Source organism: Macrobrachium rosenbergii, chromosome 26 (genome assembly GCF_040412425.1).
Source record: "Macrobrachium rosenbergii isolate ZJJX-2024 chromosome 26, ASM4041242v1, whole genome shotgun sequence".
Lineage (NCBI taxonomy): Eukaryota > Metazoa > Arthropoda > Malacostraca > Decapoda > Palaemonidae > Macrobrachium > Macrobrachium rosenbergii.
Window position 1 is genome coordinate 12,040,057 of NC_089766.1, and position 17,642 is coordinate 12,057,698.

At 36.0% G+C, this 17,642-nt stretch overlaps 1 protein-coding gene across 8 annotated transcripts in view; it reads right to left on the reverse strand.

Moving 5' to 3' along the window:
* TSG101 (tumor susceptibility gene 101) overlaps nt 1–17,642 on the reverse strand; it is a 66,699-nt gene that overhangs the window by 26,581 nt on the left and 22,476 nt on the right. For 2 of the 8 annotated variants that reach the window (XM_067128242.1, XM_067128238.1), the window contains exons 1-3: nt 11,220–11,389; nt 7,697–7,781; nt 2,245–2,310 (exon numbers count right to left, since the gene is read on the reverse strand). In XM_067128242.1, the coding sequence (XP_066984343.1) occupies nt 2,245–2,310; nt 7,697–7,781; nt 11,220–11,267 (199 nt within the window). In that variant the 5' untranslated portion in view covers nt 11,268–11,389. Of the gene's footprint in view, nt 1–2,244; nt 2,311–2,960; nt 3,027–7,696; nt 7,782–11,219; nt 11,390–17,642 lie in introns of those variants that run through there. The other 6 variants (XM_067128234.1, XM_067128236.1, XM_067128235.1 and 3 more) reach the window with 6 other exon arrangements.

Consider the following 17,642-nt stretch of genomic DNA (forward strand, 5'->3'; position numbering starts at 1 on the left):
AAATCCATTATTGTGAATAAAGGCAGGGTCTGTGGAATTACTGAAGTCATCACTACAAAAAGAAAGCAATATCACTGAGGTAGTGTAAACCAATCTGATGACTTAACACACAATCATTTAAAAGGCCATCTCCCATGACACAGTTCCTGTCTGTAGACAAAGAAATACAATATTAATATGAAAAAATTTCGTGTGAATACCCAAATTTCCGTCAATAGCGAACGACAAGAACTAGATACGACTTCATTAAAAATTTTAACAAGATCTTCAACACTCTTAGCTTAACCAACTGTAAAGTTTTAAGATTTAATTCGTTAGTTATTATCTAATCAACCTTATTCCTTCTTGAAGAACAAATCCCTTAGGCCAGCCCTGTACGAACGAAGATTTTTAACCTGGTGGTCTGGATAAACTCTTGTTTCTTATATCTAGCGTATAATCTGCTTTGGAAAAAAGTGTGAAAGCCTGGCCTAGTTTTTATTTTTATTTGATCGTTCCGGTCCCTTTTTCCATATAGGTCGGTCAGCACTTCTGAATTAATATTCAATCTTCTCTAAAAAAAAATAAAACTAATTATATTTTCAAGAGAAAACCCTAGCTATAGCATAGTTCTGTAATAGGCATATGGTCACTATTTTCATTGTACATATTTTTCAAAAATTATGTTAAATATATACTGTATAGGAAAATGGCGGGAAGAAATGTATGTGTATATAAAAATAAAAAAATATAGGGGAAAAGTAAATGAAAGAAAATTTACAAAAATAATTTCAGTGCTTTACAAACACAGTTTCACAAGAGCCTTCAAATGCTTCAAATTATTGTCACAGCCCATGGAGAACAAATATATACATGTTACTCAGCAGTGGCAGACATTTGTTCCTTTCGGGAGGGCATCTGCGTCAATTAAAATTACGTAATTTGCAAATCAACCAGAAAACACAAAAGAAAAAGTTTCAACAGCTCAATGAACAAGTTATCAATCTGACGACACATCTAAGCAACATAAGCTTTTAATAAATATTTTGCATTCATTAACAGACTGGTTCACTAAAAGAAAATACTACACACAATAAATCAATAACTTTTTTAAAATGTAGGTATTAAGGGCACCACATCATCAATCCCAACTCACCAAAAGTAGAGAGAACAGCATTAAAGTTCAGATGTGGAATAAAGAGATGAAGGTGCTCTGCACAGCTCTTAGTAAAAACACAGCGAGGTACCCCTTACGAATGAAGAATTATTCTCCCCAGTTTGTCACAACCACTAACACTTGAAGGCTCTTGTAAAACAAGTAATCGTATTCGTGTACTAACACAGCAGCAGAGGATAAAAGGAGGGGTCAGTCTGATTGCTTTCCAGTAAGACTGCTTACTTTCCTACTGTAAATGGTGCCATGGGGAATGGAAAGGGGGGATCGTTATCCAGACTACCTTGCGTTAACAACTCACGGGGTTATGCACTGGGGACAGGGGGAGGAGGGAAAGGGAAAAATTCTTTACCTATACCAAACTGCAAGTGACTCAACTTTCAAACTGCCAAGTCAGATGTATTGAAACAAAAGGAAAACTAGTGAAAACCTCCCTTCAGGAGATGACTTAATCTCTTAGTGTAACTTGATATTCTGAAGGGTAAACATGAAATCAAAGAAAACACTATGAAAAAATCCCATACCGCATTGCTTAAATGATAAAAGCAGTTTTGACAATTCGCAATTATATATCTAAAATCTGTGGTCTCTTGGGATGTGATGACAAAGCACTAATTCTATGTAAACGGAACCCTCATTACTACTAGCATGCACATGCAAAGACAAAACCAAAATCAGATGTCAAACAGTGCAAAAATGAAGCAATACGAGTGAGCAAAGTTTCTCTGAGGGGACTGGGCATTGCAGGAGTGCAGTGGCAAAACTGTAAGAGCATGGTATGGGAGGGGGAGGGGAAGGGTGTCATGCAGTTCTTGATTACTATAGCTTAATTTGTCTCTTATTTTTTTAAGTGTGAAATTCTGAAAAAACCAGTTTAATTACAGGTGGCGTAACTTGTGCGAGTAACAAAAATAAAAAACTAGCATGATTTTTGACTGCTCTCAGCTGAAAGTTAAAACTGCTTGTATGCTGAACACAACTAGCTGAGATATGATGTGAGAAAGGGACTGCCTAAGTGAACTCTATGTTTTCCATTACTGTAAAGGTATATTGCTTGCCTCAGGTTAGGTAAGTAGCCACACCCACCATACCTTTATATGTAACGGGAATTGTGCCTTCAAGGCACAGTAAGTAGCGTGAGGTGCCACTGCGGAATACTTGCAAAGAAAAAAGAAAAAATACAGTGAGGGTTGAATTGGCTCTGCCAGGACACACAATGCTTTGTTCGTCGGAAGAGGAAGTTACACTTGGACGCCATTTCAACTTAGGTCATTTCTTACCTAAACAAAGAACCAAAGAACATATTAACAGCATAAATTTCTGAAAAACACAAATGACCACTGTCAAATAGCCTCCAAGCACTTCCACTCCATCACTGAACACTGCCAAATAAAACAAGCACTGGATGTTTGGAATGTAAGAATGCAATTGAAACAATGAAGACTGGTTAATGTTGAGAACCATAAGTATTCAGCTTGAAGGGGGAAAATGAAACATCCATTACTTTCACTAACAAACTAAAATGTTCATTTGAAGGAAACACTTAAGTGCTCCATACAGAGCCTGACCACTTGCTACCATTCCCAAACGGACGCAGAACGTGTTTCCCTTAAATGACAAACAGGGCTTAACCACCTGAGTTGAAACCCAACTCATCTGTGCAGTGAGGTCTGGTTGGATCTGTATTCGGAAGTCATTAAAACAAGTTGAATCTACCTCATTGACAAACAAAAACAGATTCCTTCTACATCACAACCAGGGCTCAGGACAAGTGGGCAACACACTTGTGGTTAAAATACATTCTCACCTTTGTAACGGACAGGGATCGTCCCATCTAGGTTCAACAACTCACGATCGCTGCCATCATTAAAAACTAAAAATAGAGGTAAAAGCGGATGACACTTACAGCTACACATTAAAGTATACAGTGATGTATTGAAAAAAAAATTTGTTCACTGAAAACTTCAATTAAAGAAAGAAAATGCAAGACTTCATGTTAGGCTAATCAAACCAAGGCTATAGACATCTAAAGCATAATCTAAACAGGTATATAAAATCAATAAAGCATATCCTCAGACCATTTCTGAAACAATTCAACTATAACAATTAAGATACCAATTCACTGTGCTATGTTCTATGGAAGAAGCATGAAGTAAAAAGGAACAGGTGAGGTGAGGCTATATGGTTTAAGGAGCATATCAGTTTCCAAGTTACAACCTCCAGCATACTGAAATGAAGCATTACTTACATAAAGATTAAACCCATTGAAAAGTGTGGGACTGTAGAAAATAATATGATCTGAGAAAATCTTACAATGTTACTTTTATTAAAATGAAAGGAAAAAGAAAAGCCCTAAACCTTGAGAGAACCATTTCTAGCTCTTCCCAAAATTGGTCCCGCAAGACAAGAATGAAATGCAGATACAAACTACAGTACTGATTTATGCAAAAGACATTAACAATGGGTAAATCATACAAATACCAAGCAAGAAATGTGGTTCTTTTGTTGACAATAATCTTCCACCATACACTGGGATACTGCTTGTTTCCCTGTACTACACATTACCTTCATACCTAAGGATTGTAAAATGAGAAGCTTTGGAAAATAAATTCAACAATTAGAATAAGTGGTGCTTGCTTAACATGATGAGTTTTAGACAACATGTACTCATATGCCGAAGCAGTCAAAAAAGAACATGAGAGCATACAATGTGCAGCTGGCTTAAGAAACAACATAGAATCCTTTCCAAGACCTCAATCAATCTTCATGTTGTCAGAAATGGTGAAAAGGTGTAATTGTATGTCAAAAAGATTCCTCAGGTGTTACAAGACATCTGCATCCATACCTCTGGTCACAAAATCTTCCACACTTCAACTGAATTTGTATTGCTTAAAGCATCTGTAGTAGCAGTTTGTGTAACTGAGAGGTACTTGCATTTAGAAACAAAATAATCCCACCAAGGGCACTCGAATGCACAGGAAGAGAACACAACATAAATGTATAATGATGGCGACATACAAGTGGACAAAGGGAAAGAAAACAAAAAAAAAAGGGTGGCGTATCATTCATCTGTCTGGGGCCTGCATACACCATTCTCCTCTGAGCCAGAGGCATAGTTTGCCACATTTAATCCAACAGATCACTAAAAATTGCACATGACAGTGCAGCAGAAGTAAGAAACCACTGTCCCAAGCACTTTCAATAAGCTCTGCAAATGGTTTGAAAAACAAGAGTGACATCTATATCATGGTCTGACTAAAGTCATCAAATTCCCCAGAAGTAAGGGAAAGAATGCTGCTCATTGAGTTGCAAAGCATCCTCACAGCTGGTGTCATGCAAGTTCCTTCGACTGAGTACAGTATGATGTAGTACATAGTAGTATGGATTAGTGAAGGTTATGCTTTATAGTGCTTAAGGTCTTTTATTTATGAAACCCTGAGGATAAGTTACTTATAAAAATAAATAATGTGTGGGCTTGATTTTAGTTGAGGGATGAATTTGGTACTAACACTGCCCTTTGTCCGCCCATGTAAGATTGTGACACCTACAAATGTAGCACTATAAGGCAATCAGAAAAGTTATGACAAAACATTATTCCAAGAAATTATGTAATGTGGAAAAACCCTGGAAAGAATTATGCCTCAGGAAACATGCAGCTATGCGATGTGTTTACAAAACACAAAGCTAATAAGTAAACATGATTTTCAAATAATTAATCGCACAGTAATCTAAAAGAATGGCACTTAATTTTGACAAGAATAAAAGCAAAGGTCAAACTGTGTACGACAAGAGGAGATATTAACACCTAGAAGAAAAAGCCAGGATGTGACTGACTGAGTGCATGGTGCTAGCTGTGCCCTTTAGAAGCCAATTAAAACTATCTGCTCCAGCTGACTAAATTCAGATCAAGGATTATGTCTGATTTACCCATGCCAGGTGTTCTGAATGTGTAATGCAACAATTTGTAAATTTGAAAACAGTCTTCATACACTACGTAAGGCTTCTTTACAAAAAATTATTCAGGTATTACTCTCTCTACAGTCACATCAAATGCAAGTAATGCTTCAATTAGCAGCCTTTTAGTATACAAGGAACTTCAAAACTAAATGAAACAAATACCCATACCTGGAATATGTCAATAACAATGAGAATGTTAATGGTTGCTGGAAAGAATGTTAATCTTCAAGTGGCGATGATACTAATTTCATCATATGTTTGACAATGACCTCCTTAGCAAACACAAGGTCACTATTTAAATGGTGTTAAAAGCTTAAAGTTCTACACACAATACTGTATTCGGATGTTTACAAAATAACTCTTTTGGTACATATATGGCATTTAATAAAAATCGTGTGGGTAACAATTGTATCTGCTGAGGCATCATACAAGATTATTGAAAACTATGGGTAAACTGAAGGTCAGGCATCAATTGGTGTAAATCTGGGAGTATAAACAGCCAGCTACTTATTTATAATAAACAATTTTTCTTGTTAAAACTAGATGTAGAACAAATACTCAGAAAAACATACCGACAAAGTAACCTATTTATCAGTATTTCAATGATCTTCCTCAAGGGTCCCTACTATAATTGCAAAGAGGTAATCACAATAAGAATTTATAGAATTGCAAAGTCAATTTAGTGTAAATCACCTAATGAAAAATGAAAAAAAATTACATTACAGAAGTGTGGAAATAATACTGGATGATGTATATCCACTTGTTAGTGTCAACATAACTTTTTTTTTCAGTTAAATGATTCTGGAAATGCAAGTGAAGACAAGAGTTCTACAGTTCACGTGTGAACAGTAAAAAGGACTAACCAAAAGCAACACGAAAGATCTCAGGACCAATGGCCTAAGTGTTATCTACAAAAGGAAATAACAGGCGAGTCACTGATTACATAACAAGACTTTGGTTGATGTGAGAATAATACCCCCATCTCTTTAGGAGGACAATACTGTATATAAAATAGTAAGCCCATATCAGTCACTTACTCATTGTTTTCTCTGGAATCAACATGACCCACTGGATCTCAAATATGAAAGATATGCCTAAAATACAAATATGTGCAGCAACTAAAGATCACCCAGCTTACTACAAGCAGGCCTAGCTTAGCACACAGTGATCCTTCTAATGGGCCAATATTCATTTACAAAACTTTTCATAAAACAAATCAGGGTACTAATATACCTATGAGACCCAAATTATGAATTGCTAAACATTACTGGGGAGCTACGATTATCTGATAAAAAACAGGAAGAAATTTGTTTTGGTAGCCTTGAAACAAAATTCCATGTGACTTTCAAATTAAAGAGTCCCAAGTCAACATACTAGAAAATGTAAATGAATAACAAATCAATAAGAACGTAAATTTCTTCACAACTATTTAGCAAGTGATCAATAGGTACAGAATAATTCTTCTAAGTGTAAGTACAGCTCATTTCCCCTCTGAATTACTCTTAGGGCATAACTTAATGCTTATGTAGGTGGCTGCTATACCAGAATAGTCAACTCTTCACTACCCCATTTTTTCTTTGCAATTCATGTACCACAAATGTAAGTGTACATCCTGCAAAACTCAAGTCTAATAAAGCACTATTACTTAATTATAACGATTCCAACATCAATACAGTAACCATACAAAAGGCTCTAAAATTAACAGTATCCTTTTGAAATACTATAATGAATTCATAAAGACACTGAAATAATATAATGAATTCATAAAGACAAACAAACTCCAAATTAATTATTACAGTACTTCATACGCCTCTATCTAAATGCACTACAGCACTTTAATCAACTAAATATCTCCTGCATTCACAATTCCTTCTACAGTATGAAGCCCTCCAACTTATTAAGTCATAATATTTACCTTTCAAAACCAATCCAGGTTGGCCAAACAAACTACTCAAGTAACCAACTGACCAATAAAAGAAATTCATAAGCTTTTACTTTATCTTTTTACTACATAAGGTATTTGTCATCCGCTTCACAAACCTACCAAATTTCCAATTTCACTGTATGCAAATTTCACATGAAAAGAAACCTGTAAGATACAAATTTACAAAGAAATCCACAAATTTTGGTGAAGAATCCATTCATTCACAGAAAAAAATACATACAATTATGTGATACCAAATGGCAAAGAGCCAATGTAAATTAAGTATCAATAATAAGGAGAGTTTTTCATTACTTCATTATAATTTTTTTTTATTACTTCATTATGATCTATCTTTTCATCATAACCACACTGTATACAAGTAATAAAATAAATTTTTCAATATTCTTTACTTACAATTCATCAAATGTAAAAAAAACTATTGCTTTATACTATGCAGCTCTGTATTACTGTACTTTTCTAAAATTCTGAGCCTTTTTTTTTTTGGAAACAAGTACACAGTAATGGCTAAATTTTCAGTGGAACCTCTCCTCTTTCATCAATCACCAATAACATACTCTCTGATAAATTGCTATTGAAATTTTCATACAACAGTATATTATTTCTATTAATCATATTCTACCACAAAATACTGGTTTCCTTACCAAATTTGTCTAGCTTTGGTGAAAGGCCTCGGTAGTTGTGCAGCGCTGTCATGACATCCCTCTTTGTTTTGTCCACATTCTGGTACTGTGGAGAAAAATTACAGATACCAATAAACTCATCAGAAATCATGTACTAACCAATTTTACTTACAGAGTACAATTAAAAAGCCATAAAACAAATCACAAACTCTACTGGTCACCATGAAATAAGACAACTTCACAAACTGGACATACACTTGCTTCTATGACAGTGACTCCTCCACTGATTTGAGGGCAATAAAAACCTTCAAAAATATACAATGGACAACAAGTACTAATCTGAAACAAGTCAGCATACTTCTGGTCAATGAACAGCATCATCGTCATTATAATTTCCAATAACATGCAATGCAAAGGGCTTCTGTAAAATTCTGCCCCTGTCTTTCCTGTGCTTTGCCTTCCACAAATCTTCTGTCTCACAGGTACTGAAGTGGGTCTGAGTCTTCACACCTTTCCAGTACCCACATGAACCCAGCTGATACTATCAAATAGCCATTTAAATCTCCACTCTATCATTATCTCACCTGCATACAAAACAATAACTTGCCACAAGTTATTTCTCACTTTATCCTCTCATTTCACAACTAATATTCTTCTCCAAGCTTTGTTCTCAAATCGACAACATCGCCTAAGTACAGATATAGTTTCAATGTTAAACCATGATTCCTTTACAATACAGATCATTAATCTTTTTTCCATTTAGTGCTATTTCATCCCTTTGCACATACGGTCCTCAATTATTGTTTTCCTTCAATTTACTTCATCTCATCTCTCTAGATATACAGTGAAGTCTATTAATCTGTAATCTTGCGTCCTGATCAAAACTTCATTGTCTGAGTAATCTAGTCTGTCAAATTTTTATTCTGAGTGCAATCAAAACCTCTCTTCCATCACCATACACTATTTTTATTATAACATACACGAGAAGAGCAAACAGCAAATTGAAAAGCAGATGCTATCTACAAGGAGGAACAATTTATTTACTTTTTTAACTCTGAGGAACTGGAAAAGGCAAGTTGTGAATACTGTACAGCTCACATTTCTTAAAAATAATCAAAGCCACTATTTCCAGGTCAAACATATTTGGAAATAAATTCAACAGATTCTGAAAAAAAAGTTACTTTAATGGTATGGTATGAATAAAACTGCAAAAGGTATAAAATGCACTGACATCATAAACTCACACTACCATTGTTACTCCACAAACCTCTACCCTAACAGGGAAAATGCCTGTACCTTCACAACAGTAAAATTTATAACTTGATTTAGAGTTAATAAAAGACTCCCATACTTAATTTTATTTTGTTTGATGATTATGGTCTTAAGTATGTCTACTGCTTCTTCCATCCATTTCTCAACTTCAAAATGCAAGACAGCAGAGATATTTAAGATGGGTGGTATATGAAGCAGAACTTCACAGTGACAGCAGTACTGTTAGATACAGCAGTCATAACAGCTGAGCCATGAGGATACCAGTCACTGCTTTAACAAGAGACCCAAAGGAGACTGCAATGATGTAGGCAGAGAAAGCTAAAAAATTTCAAACTGTAATGGTCCTAATCTAAGGCGCCTGAAAAAAATAGTAGCTTTACATCAATAAAAAAAGATCTCCCAAAGTGCCACTGCTTATTTAACTTGCGTCACTGATTCTGACGGGAAAGAAGGGGTCAGTGCTCCTTGGATACCCCCATTTAATTTGATTTTACCCGTATTTCACTTCATTCGTCCCTTACAGTTCATAGACTACTTCCTGTCCATTACTTGTACATTAGCATTAGAACTGGTAAGAAGCAAAAAAGCAAACCATTCACAGCAGCATATGTATGCTGACAATGATAGTATGATTTTTACATGTAAACAGGTAAACTATTTGTATTCAGTAATCAAACATATCCCGAGAATGCACCTCTACATCTGGCATATGCAGTATCTTTCTTACAATTATGTTTAATTCTTCACTGATGGTAAAACTTTGTTAGATGTTAAAAACTAGTGAGAAAACAAAATGCTTTCCAAGAGAACAGGATACTCATAATTCTAATTGATAAAATTCATGAAATTCTCTTCTTTACGGCTCCAAATATGATTCTGATAGTCAGTGGTTCTCAACCTGGGGGGCGTGCCCCCCTGAGGGGGACGTCAGCAATTTCTAGGGGAGGCACAAAGCCTAGGGAAAATTTTAAAATTCTAGAATTATATTCGTTATTTTCTTAATAAGAGTGAGGAACTAATATCCTGAGGTTTATAAAAATAATGAAAAAGTACCACCTTTAAACATTAGTTTCCTAGAGTCTACCACTCTAGTTTGAGTCGCTAGGCTTACCATTATTTTGTAATTATTTACCTCCCTCCCTGTCCCTCGAAACTCCTTCTCTTTCTCTTTTTTTTTTATTTTCCTCCTAATCTGGGGGGAATTTTACTCATAGATGGAAGGGGGCGTGGAGGGAAGGACCAGCTCTTAGAGGGGGTGTGGTAATAAAAAGGTTGAGAACCACTGCAGTAAGTTAAATTTTCTTATATACATGCAAAGTAACCATACTTCTTATTAAGCAAAAACCATACAGATAACGTTTGGGTCTTTATTAAATGTAAAACTTTTGTCATTAACATACAGTGAAAATTCAATTCCTTTATTAAATGTAAAACTTTTGTCATTAACATACAGTGAAAATTCAATTCCTCATGTGTATAAACTTCGTTAAATACCTCAAGTATATTTTAATTACTACGTGATTTTCCATAGGCTAATAATAAAAAATAAAAAAGTGAAATAAATATACAAGTTAAATCTGTGTATGAGCTGAAGTTGAATTTTCCTACACGTTGTTAAAGGCAGTATACACACACTCTTTGGGTTCAATATCATTTTAACGTCCTACAGCCTTTTAGGCCTACAAAAACATAGGACAAACTTAAACCTAATCTTAAAAGTATTTAAGAGGTAGGCGAGTGTAGTCTAAACTGTACCCTCGTAAGTTATTTGTGGGGTAAACTGACAATTTAATGGAAATAAATGGAAATAATGGATTGCAATGTAGAATAAGAGGCCTAGACAATGACAACTCCTTCAAAGATTTCAAACAACAACAGTATAGCTTTCCATAGGAAGCAGCCTCAGCCCTCGATAACCCTGCAGGATAAAATGGGTGGACAAAATAGGATAACAAGCGAGTCCTAGATCTAAGGGACATGAAGTTGCAAACCGAAAGCAACGTAGGTCCCACAAGCTAAAGTAGCCTAACTCAACCGAAGACAATGAAACGATCATAACCAAAGAAAATAAACGGACGAAGTCTAGTCTAAATCTGAATAACCAAACCAGCCTCGAAAACCGTCGACAAAACGGGAGATATTACGAAGGCTGGCCCACCACGAGCCTATCTTACAATCTACGCTAGCTTAGGCTATTACGGGAAACAAGAGATAATGAATAGTTCCCGTCCCTTCGGCCGCACTCACAAATTCGCCTTGCGTTTCATCTTACCCTGTTAGCAACTGCCTGGGATACAACTTGTTCATGCTGGGGTGACATTTCTGACGGAACGGCGACGAGCTTAAACTTCCCTTGCAGTAATATCCTTCATTACACTACTGTCAAGTAGTAGGACAGGAGTCAGGGACTGAGCCACTGAACAGATGATTCATTCAGCGTTATATACGATTCGCGTAATGGTGTTTCTCCGCAGAGAATCTATATATCTCTCTCACGCAAAGTATTTATTCAATTATATATTGCGTTTATTTAATTTACATTATATTATATTATAATTCAATGATATTTTTCTTTTATATCACTTTATACGAAAAACATATTTCCAATGCACAACCTAACATTAAGGTAAAACGAAACGCTGCTTTTGACGAATTGTTTACATTTTCTACACTACTTTTGTAAAAAATGTTCACATTTGCGTTAAAAATCGCTTTAATATATATGTCCATTGCTATATAATAACCAAATCTATACGTAATTTCATGAAAGCTTTTCCATCGCAAAAAAATCATTCCCATGAGTAAACCTCTTGTGACACAATGGTGAGACACGTTCTTTAAGCTTGAAAATTTCTCCTGATCGTCTGGTACGCGTTCCTTTGTTCCCTAATTCGTCTTCTTTTAAGATCAATAGATGTTAAACTGACTTATAATAGAACGGAGACGATTGTCCGAGTGAAGGTGTATACTATTAACATGGACATGAGCTAGTAAAAATACAACAACACTGTAGAATCCAATCCCAAATGGCAATCATTTGTTCGGGATTGTCTTTTAACTCCGGAAATGCTGAAAATCATGTTTGAGTGAGTCATGAAGACAACACCAAGACACTTAAAATGCAAAAGAAGATATCAGTTAAAAGATTGTATGCAAAGGGAAAAAAAAAAACCTACATGACCGATGTCATAGTGGGTGACACCTGGTTACGGATATGAGGATTCTGTCTGTAAAACCCAAATACCGAGAAGGCTTGCATAACGTTAACTCCAAATTACAACTCCATAGACCAGTGCATGGTTGGTTTATGAGTCTGCAGGATGTAACTGTTACGCTGTTGCCCAATACTGCATTTTCAGATTCTTAAGAAAATTTAACCAACGGGGCATATCGTGGGAAACGAGCAATTACATTTTAGAAGAGATCTCTGCATAACAGACCTTTTTGCACTGTGAGGGATTGTGCAGACTTAGCCATGGGCGTCCACACCATATTTTCCAAGGATGGAGGGAATCTTAATACATACATACATAGATAGTTTCCGGTATCAAGCAGACAAACGCTTTTGACCCTTAGCAGGTTATTCAGTATCAGCGCCTACATTACTTTTATGAATAAAGCAATTTTATATATATATATATATATATATATATATATATATATATATATATATATATATATATATATATATATATATATATGCAGTGGAATTACGATGCCAATAATTTAAGTAAAGCAAGATGCGATAAAGAAAAAGAAAATACCGAAAGTTACACTGACTTTTTTTCAGTAGCTCCATATAGCCTACTGTTCAACTGAAATCAAACATTTCTTGAAAGAATAACGCAGTTATATACTGCACACAAATATTATACAATATAATAAGGATACCTTTAATTTACTTAAACTGAAAGGATTTCAGGGGGGCAAGTACCCTCCTTGCTCCAACGTGCGGGCGCCTATGGACTTAGAAGAGGTTTGTCGTTTCCGAAGGCTCCTATCGCGCATCCATGTATTTTTGTGCTTGATCCTGTTTAACAACTCAACCAGAGTATGCCCATCTCTTATGGTGCCGCAGTGGTGCGCGGCAGTATTTCTCTCTGATCGATCTGTATAAAGTGACTGCATGACAGGAGTCTCATCTTGATGTCATCTTCAAGCTAAATAGTTTAACATATCACATTATTAAAAAAATATAATAGAAATAAAATGCGAAAGTGAAGAGTAAGTACTAGCTGGAAACCAAGATTTCAACATTTTGCCCTAAAAATGCTTGTCCAAAATATAGAAATAGAGATATACTATAGGATTTTGATCCATGCGTTACTGAAATAAATTGTCTTTCCACTTACATACGTATGTTTAGTGCTATGTATGCAAGTTATTCCATAGTAAATCATATTACCATTTTTACTCCAGGGTTTACTACTGTATGTGCGTACATTATAAATTTTATTGTATCTGTTATTGCGGAATTTGTCTTCAAATATAGCTTTGGCCAAGACAAAGTATATTTTAATAGAAAATTATTTCAATTTAATTTTCAAATTACTTTCTATATTTAAGAAATGTTAATGATGATTATATTGCAGATGGCTGTAAACGAACCCAAATAATTCATCAAAGGACAAAATAATTATATACTCGATAACAAGAAGATCGAAAGTGCATGATTAAGCCCAGTTAAATTCTCTCTCTCTTTCTGCTACGGTATTTTGACTCTCTCTCTCTCTGCTTCCGTATGTTTGGCTCTCTCTCTCTCTGCTTTTGTATGTTTGAGTATCACAGCTGAAATTCTAGTCCTAAAATCTGCTCTGAATAACACGAACGCCTTCTCAAAGCACAGTAACCAATAGCCACAGATATATTCACCAGCATCAGCCTTCCTCCGAAACTATTCGGCGACGAAACACCGGATTCGGTCACATCGCAAGATCTCAAAAGGCGTTTCCCCTCTATCTCAAAAAATGTCCGCCACACGAACTTCGTTCTCCTCGAGGACTGGCGACTGGGATCCCCAGGACCCACAACTGTGACCCGTTAACTTTGCTGTTTATCGTCGTGGGCCCATTATGAGAGTTATGGCCGATAAAACAAGGTGTGACTGCTCGGCCATATTGCTGACGAGCGTTTCTTGAGGGCGGGTAAAATGCCAGGTTGACGTTACCTGTCCACATTTATTGCAAACGGAAGTTGACAAAACAACTGTGCAGATTTCTTTTTCATTTCAACAAAGGATAGTTGACTGAACAGTCCTGAATGGAAATTATTATTATTACTATTATTATTATTAATAGTGGGCCCATACCGCCAAAAATAACTTTTATGTGAGAATGATTCAGGATAGCAAATCCTTAACTTAGTACCTTCATTCTGTTTACTTATATAGTGACCATTTCTTATTGCAATATTTATTATTATTATTATTATTATTATTAACTTACTGAGAAATTTTCACATGGATTTGATTAATTGATAAATTCTTGTAAACTGGCGTATATATCATCAACTATACAGATTTTGACATTGATCCCCCCCCACCCCGCCCCCACAAAAATAAAAACGCACAGAAGAGAAATATAGCAGAACCCGCATGAAAATTAAATGAAAAATATAAACAAACATAAAGAATAAAAAAAAAACACGAGTTTAGGAAATGGTCCGAAAATTATAATTAAACAAGTAAAAAATGCGCCGAACTTTCGTCGGCGCAATCGAGTTTTCTGTACAGCCGTTACAGCTTATAAGCAAGACAGCCGAAAATAGAGCTATCTTTCGGTGGTCTCGTTTGAATGCTGTATGAACCGCGGCCAATGAAACTTTAACCACGGGCCGGTGGTGGCCTATCCTTATGTTTGCCAGAAGCATGATTATGGCTAACTTTAAATGAAATAAAAACTACTGAGGCTAGAGGGCTGCAATTTGGATGTTTGGTGACTTGAGGGTGGATGATCAACACATCAATTTGCAGCCCTCTAGCCTCAGTAGTTTTTAAGATCGGAGTGTGGACAGAAAAAGTGTGGACAGAAAAAGTGTGGACAGAAAAAAGTGTGGACAGAAAAAAGTGCGGACAGAAAAAAGTGTGGACAGAAAAAAGTGTGGACAGAAAAAAGTGCGGACAGAAAATGTGTGGACAGAATAAAGTTCAAACGGACAGACAAAGCCGGCACAATAGTTTTCTTTTAAGAAAAACTAAAAATACAATATCTCAACGCATACCGTTTTTCAAGTCTAACCTCGGATATACATACTTGTCAATATTGTGCGGGACGAGGTCACGGCTACTGAATTATACATGTCAGAATGGCTCCCTCTCTCTCTCCCTGCGGTTAAAGGCGTTACCTCTCTCTAATTATTTCGCTTGGCCTTCGTTTTAGAGAGAATGACCACATGTGACTGTTTTCTTTTTGTTTGCATATGGGGATATTCTTCTATAAAATCCTCCTTTGCTATGGCTTTAAATGTGAATTTTTGTTCTAATAGTAGCGTTGAAAATACTTGCTGCTTCTACTGCAATTAATTTCTATTGAGTCTTCTATGTAACGATCTACATGTCGTTAGGAAACTTGATATACCAGCTACACGCTATTAATAATAATAATAATAATAATAATAATAATAATAATAATAATAATAATAATAGGAGGAGGAGGAGGAAGTGTTGGATCATCGCTGTAAACGCCTGATAAGGTTTCATTAAAAGATAGTTTATGGTGAAAAAAAGTGGGAGTCAAAAGTTGACAAGGTCGCTGCGCGGTTGTCTAAAGACATGGACGGCTTTCTCTTTTATGTGCTCACTTCTGTTGGTCTTTGAAAATGTTGTAAACGAAGAGGAACATTGGTGTTATGAACTGTTACCTGGTGAGGATTAATAATAATATATATATATATATATATATATATATATATATATATATATATATATATATATATATATATATATATATATATATATATATATATATATATATATATATATACAGTATATATATTAAGATCATTGACGTTACTTACTGTTATCTGGGAAGAATATACAGATAAGAATTACACACACACACACACACACATATATATATATATATATATAGAGAGAGAGAGAGAGAGAGAGAGAGAGAGAGAGAGAGAGAGAGAGAGAGAGAGAGAGAGAGAGAGAGAGCATAGGCTTTAAGTATCTGGTTGTACTGAGTTCACTGTTCTATCACTTATGGATTATTAAAGCGCGAGTAATGGTTTTCAGATAATGAAGGAAATTGTGCTCTCGACAGCAGTATAATCAATTGTAGACTCAAACCAATTGCTTTAACTAAAAATTCTCTTACAACTTTCGACCATAAGGCTGCTCAGTCGTCGAACATCATAGGGAATTTCAACCATAAGAGCTTTGTCTCTTCCCCCTGCTTTGAACCCACGCTGTTCTCCACGTAATCGCGGCAATAACCTATCATGCGCAACTGTGACGTCGTGTGATATGCTAGGAGCTACACAGTGAACTGTGATAGCGAAAACTTTTGTTGCACAAGGTCGACATTGATCTCGCTCAAGTGAGCGTATGTTTGCCTTGCATATTTTCGTGTCTTTCTCAATTACTGTTTGTGTTTTAATTGATTCTTTATATAGATTAGGGTTTTATCCAGAAATTTACTTACAATTTGATTATGCCCATAGCAATTTTCGATCTATTCTCCAAACAAATTTCAGGAAAGAAGAATATTTGCACAGCCGACTGTGGCGTACGATAACCTGCTTTCGCGAAGGCATGAAAAGATTCTGACGGGATGTGGTGCCACTTGCAAGGCGGAAAATGACTCGGTAATGCGAGTGGGCGAAGATGATTACAAATTTGGGGCTTACTGAGAGAGAGAGAGAGAGAGAGAGAGAGAGAGAGAGAGAGAGAGAGAGAGAGAGAGAGAGATTCTTATATTCTTATATTCTTCTTGCTGAAAGCTCATAGAAACCAATAATGTAATTCTGGTACTGTATGACGAAAAAGATTATCTGAAGTTTTGCCCCTTGTCATTGTTTGCAACTACAATGATATAGAGAGCCATAGATGTGTGGCAGATAAAGAACAGGGAAGAAGGGAGTGGCGCAATTTCACAGAGGCTCTTTGCATCACGTATCCTTAGAGGCAATGATGATGATGATGATGATAATGGTAATAGATGATAATGATCCGTAGAATAACACTGAACAAAATGTTTAAAACTGACTTTTCGGAAGACTGTTATGATGATAATAATAAGCTATCTTCTGTACATTCATAATCCAGACATTAGACCAACACATCATGATAGACCTATGATTCGAAAATCATTAATATTCTTAGGCTGTGCTTTGGGGCTTCAGTCTGCTTTGATTAATCCGGCCACATACCAGCTCCTGAGAGCGCTACAGGATGCTCTAGGAGCAAGAGCCTGTGCTGGCATAAGGGTAGCTCTATCGACAATAACAGCAACAGCTCCTGAGTCCTGAACCACGTGGGCTGCTGCCTCTTTAGTAATCATGTCACTTTTTTGGGTGGGTGGGGGTGGCTAAATAACAGCATTCCTCTTAATAAAAAAAAAATAATTTGACCAGGCTATTAGAACACAGCAGTTCATCGGCAAACACACCAGGTAGAGGGTTAGAGACGTCACTGAGCCTTATGCGGTGCACAGTAGGCATTATCTCAGGGTGCTAGCAACGTCTGTCCGGC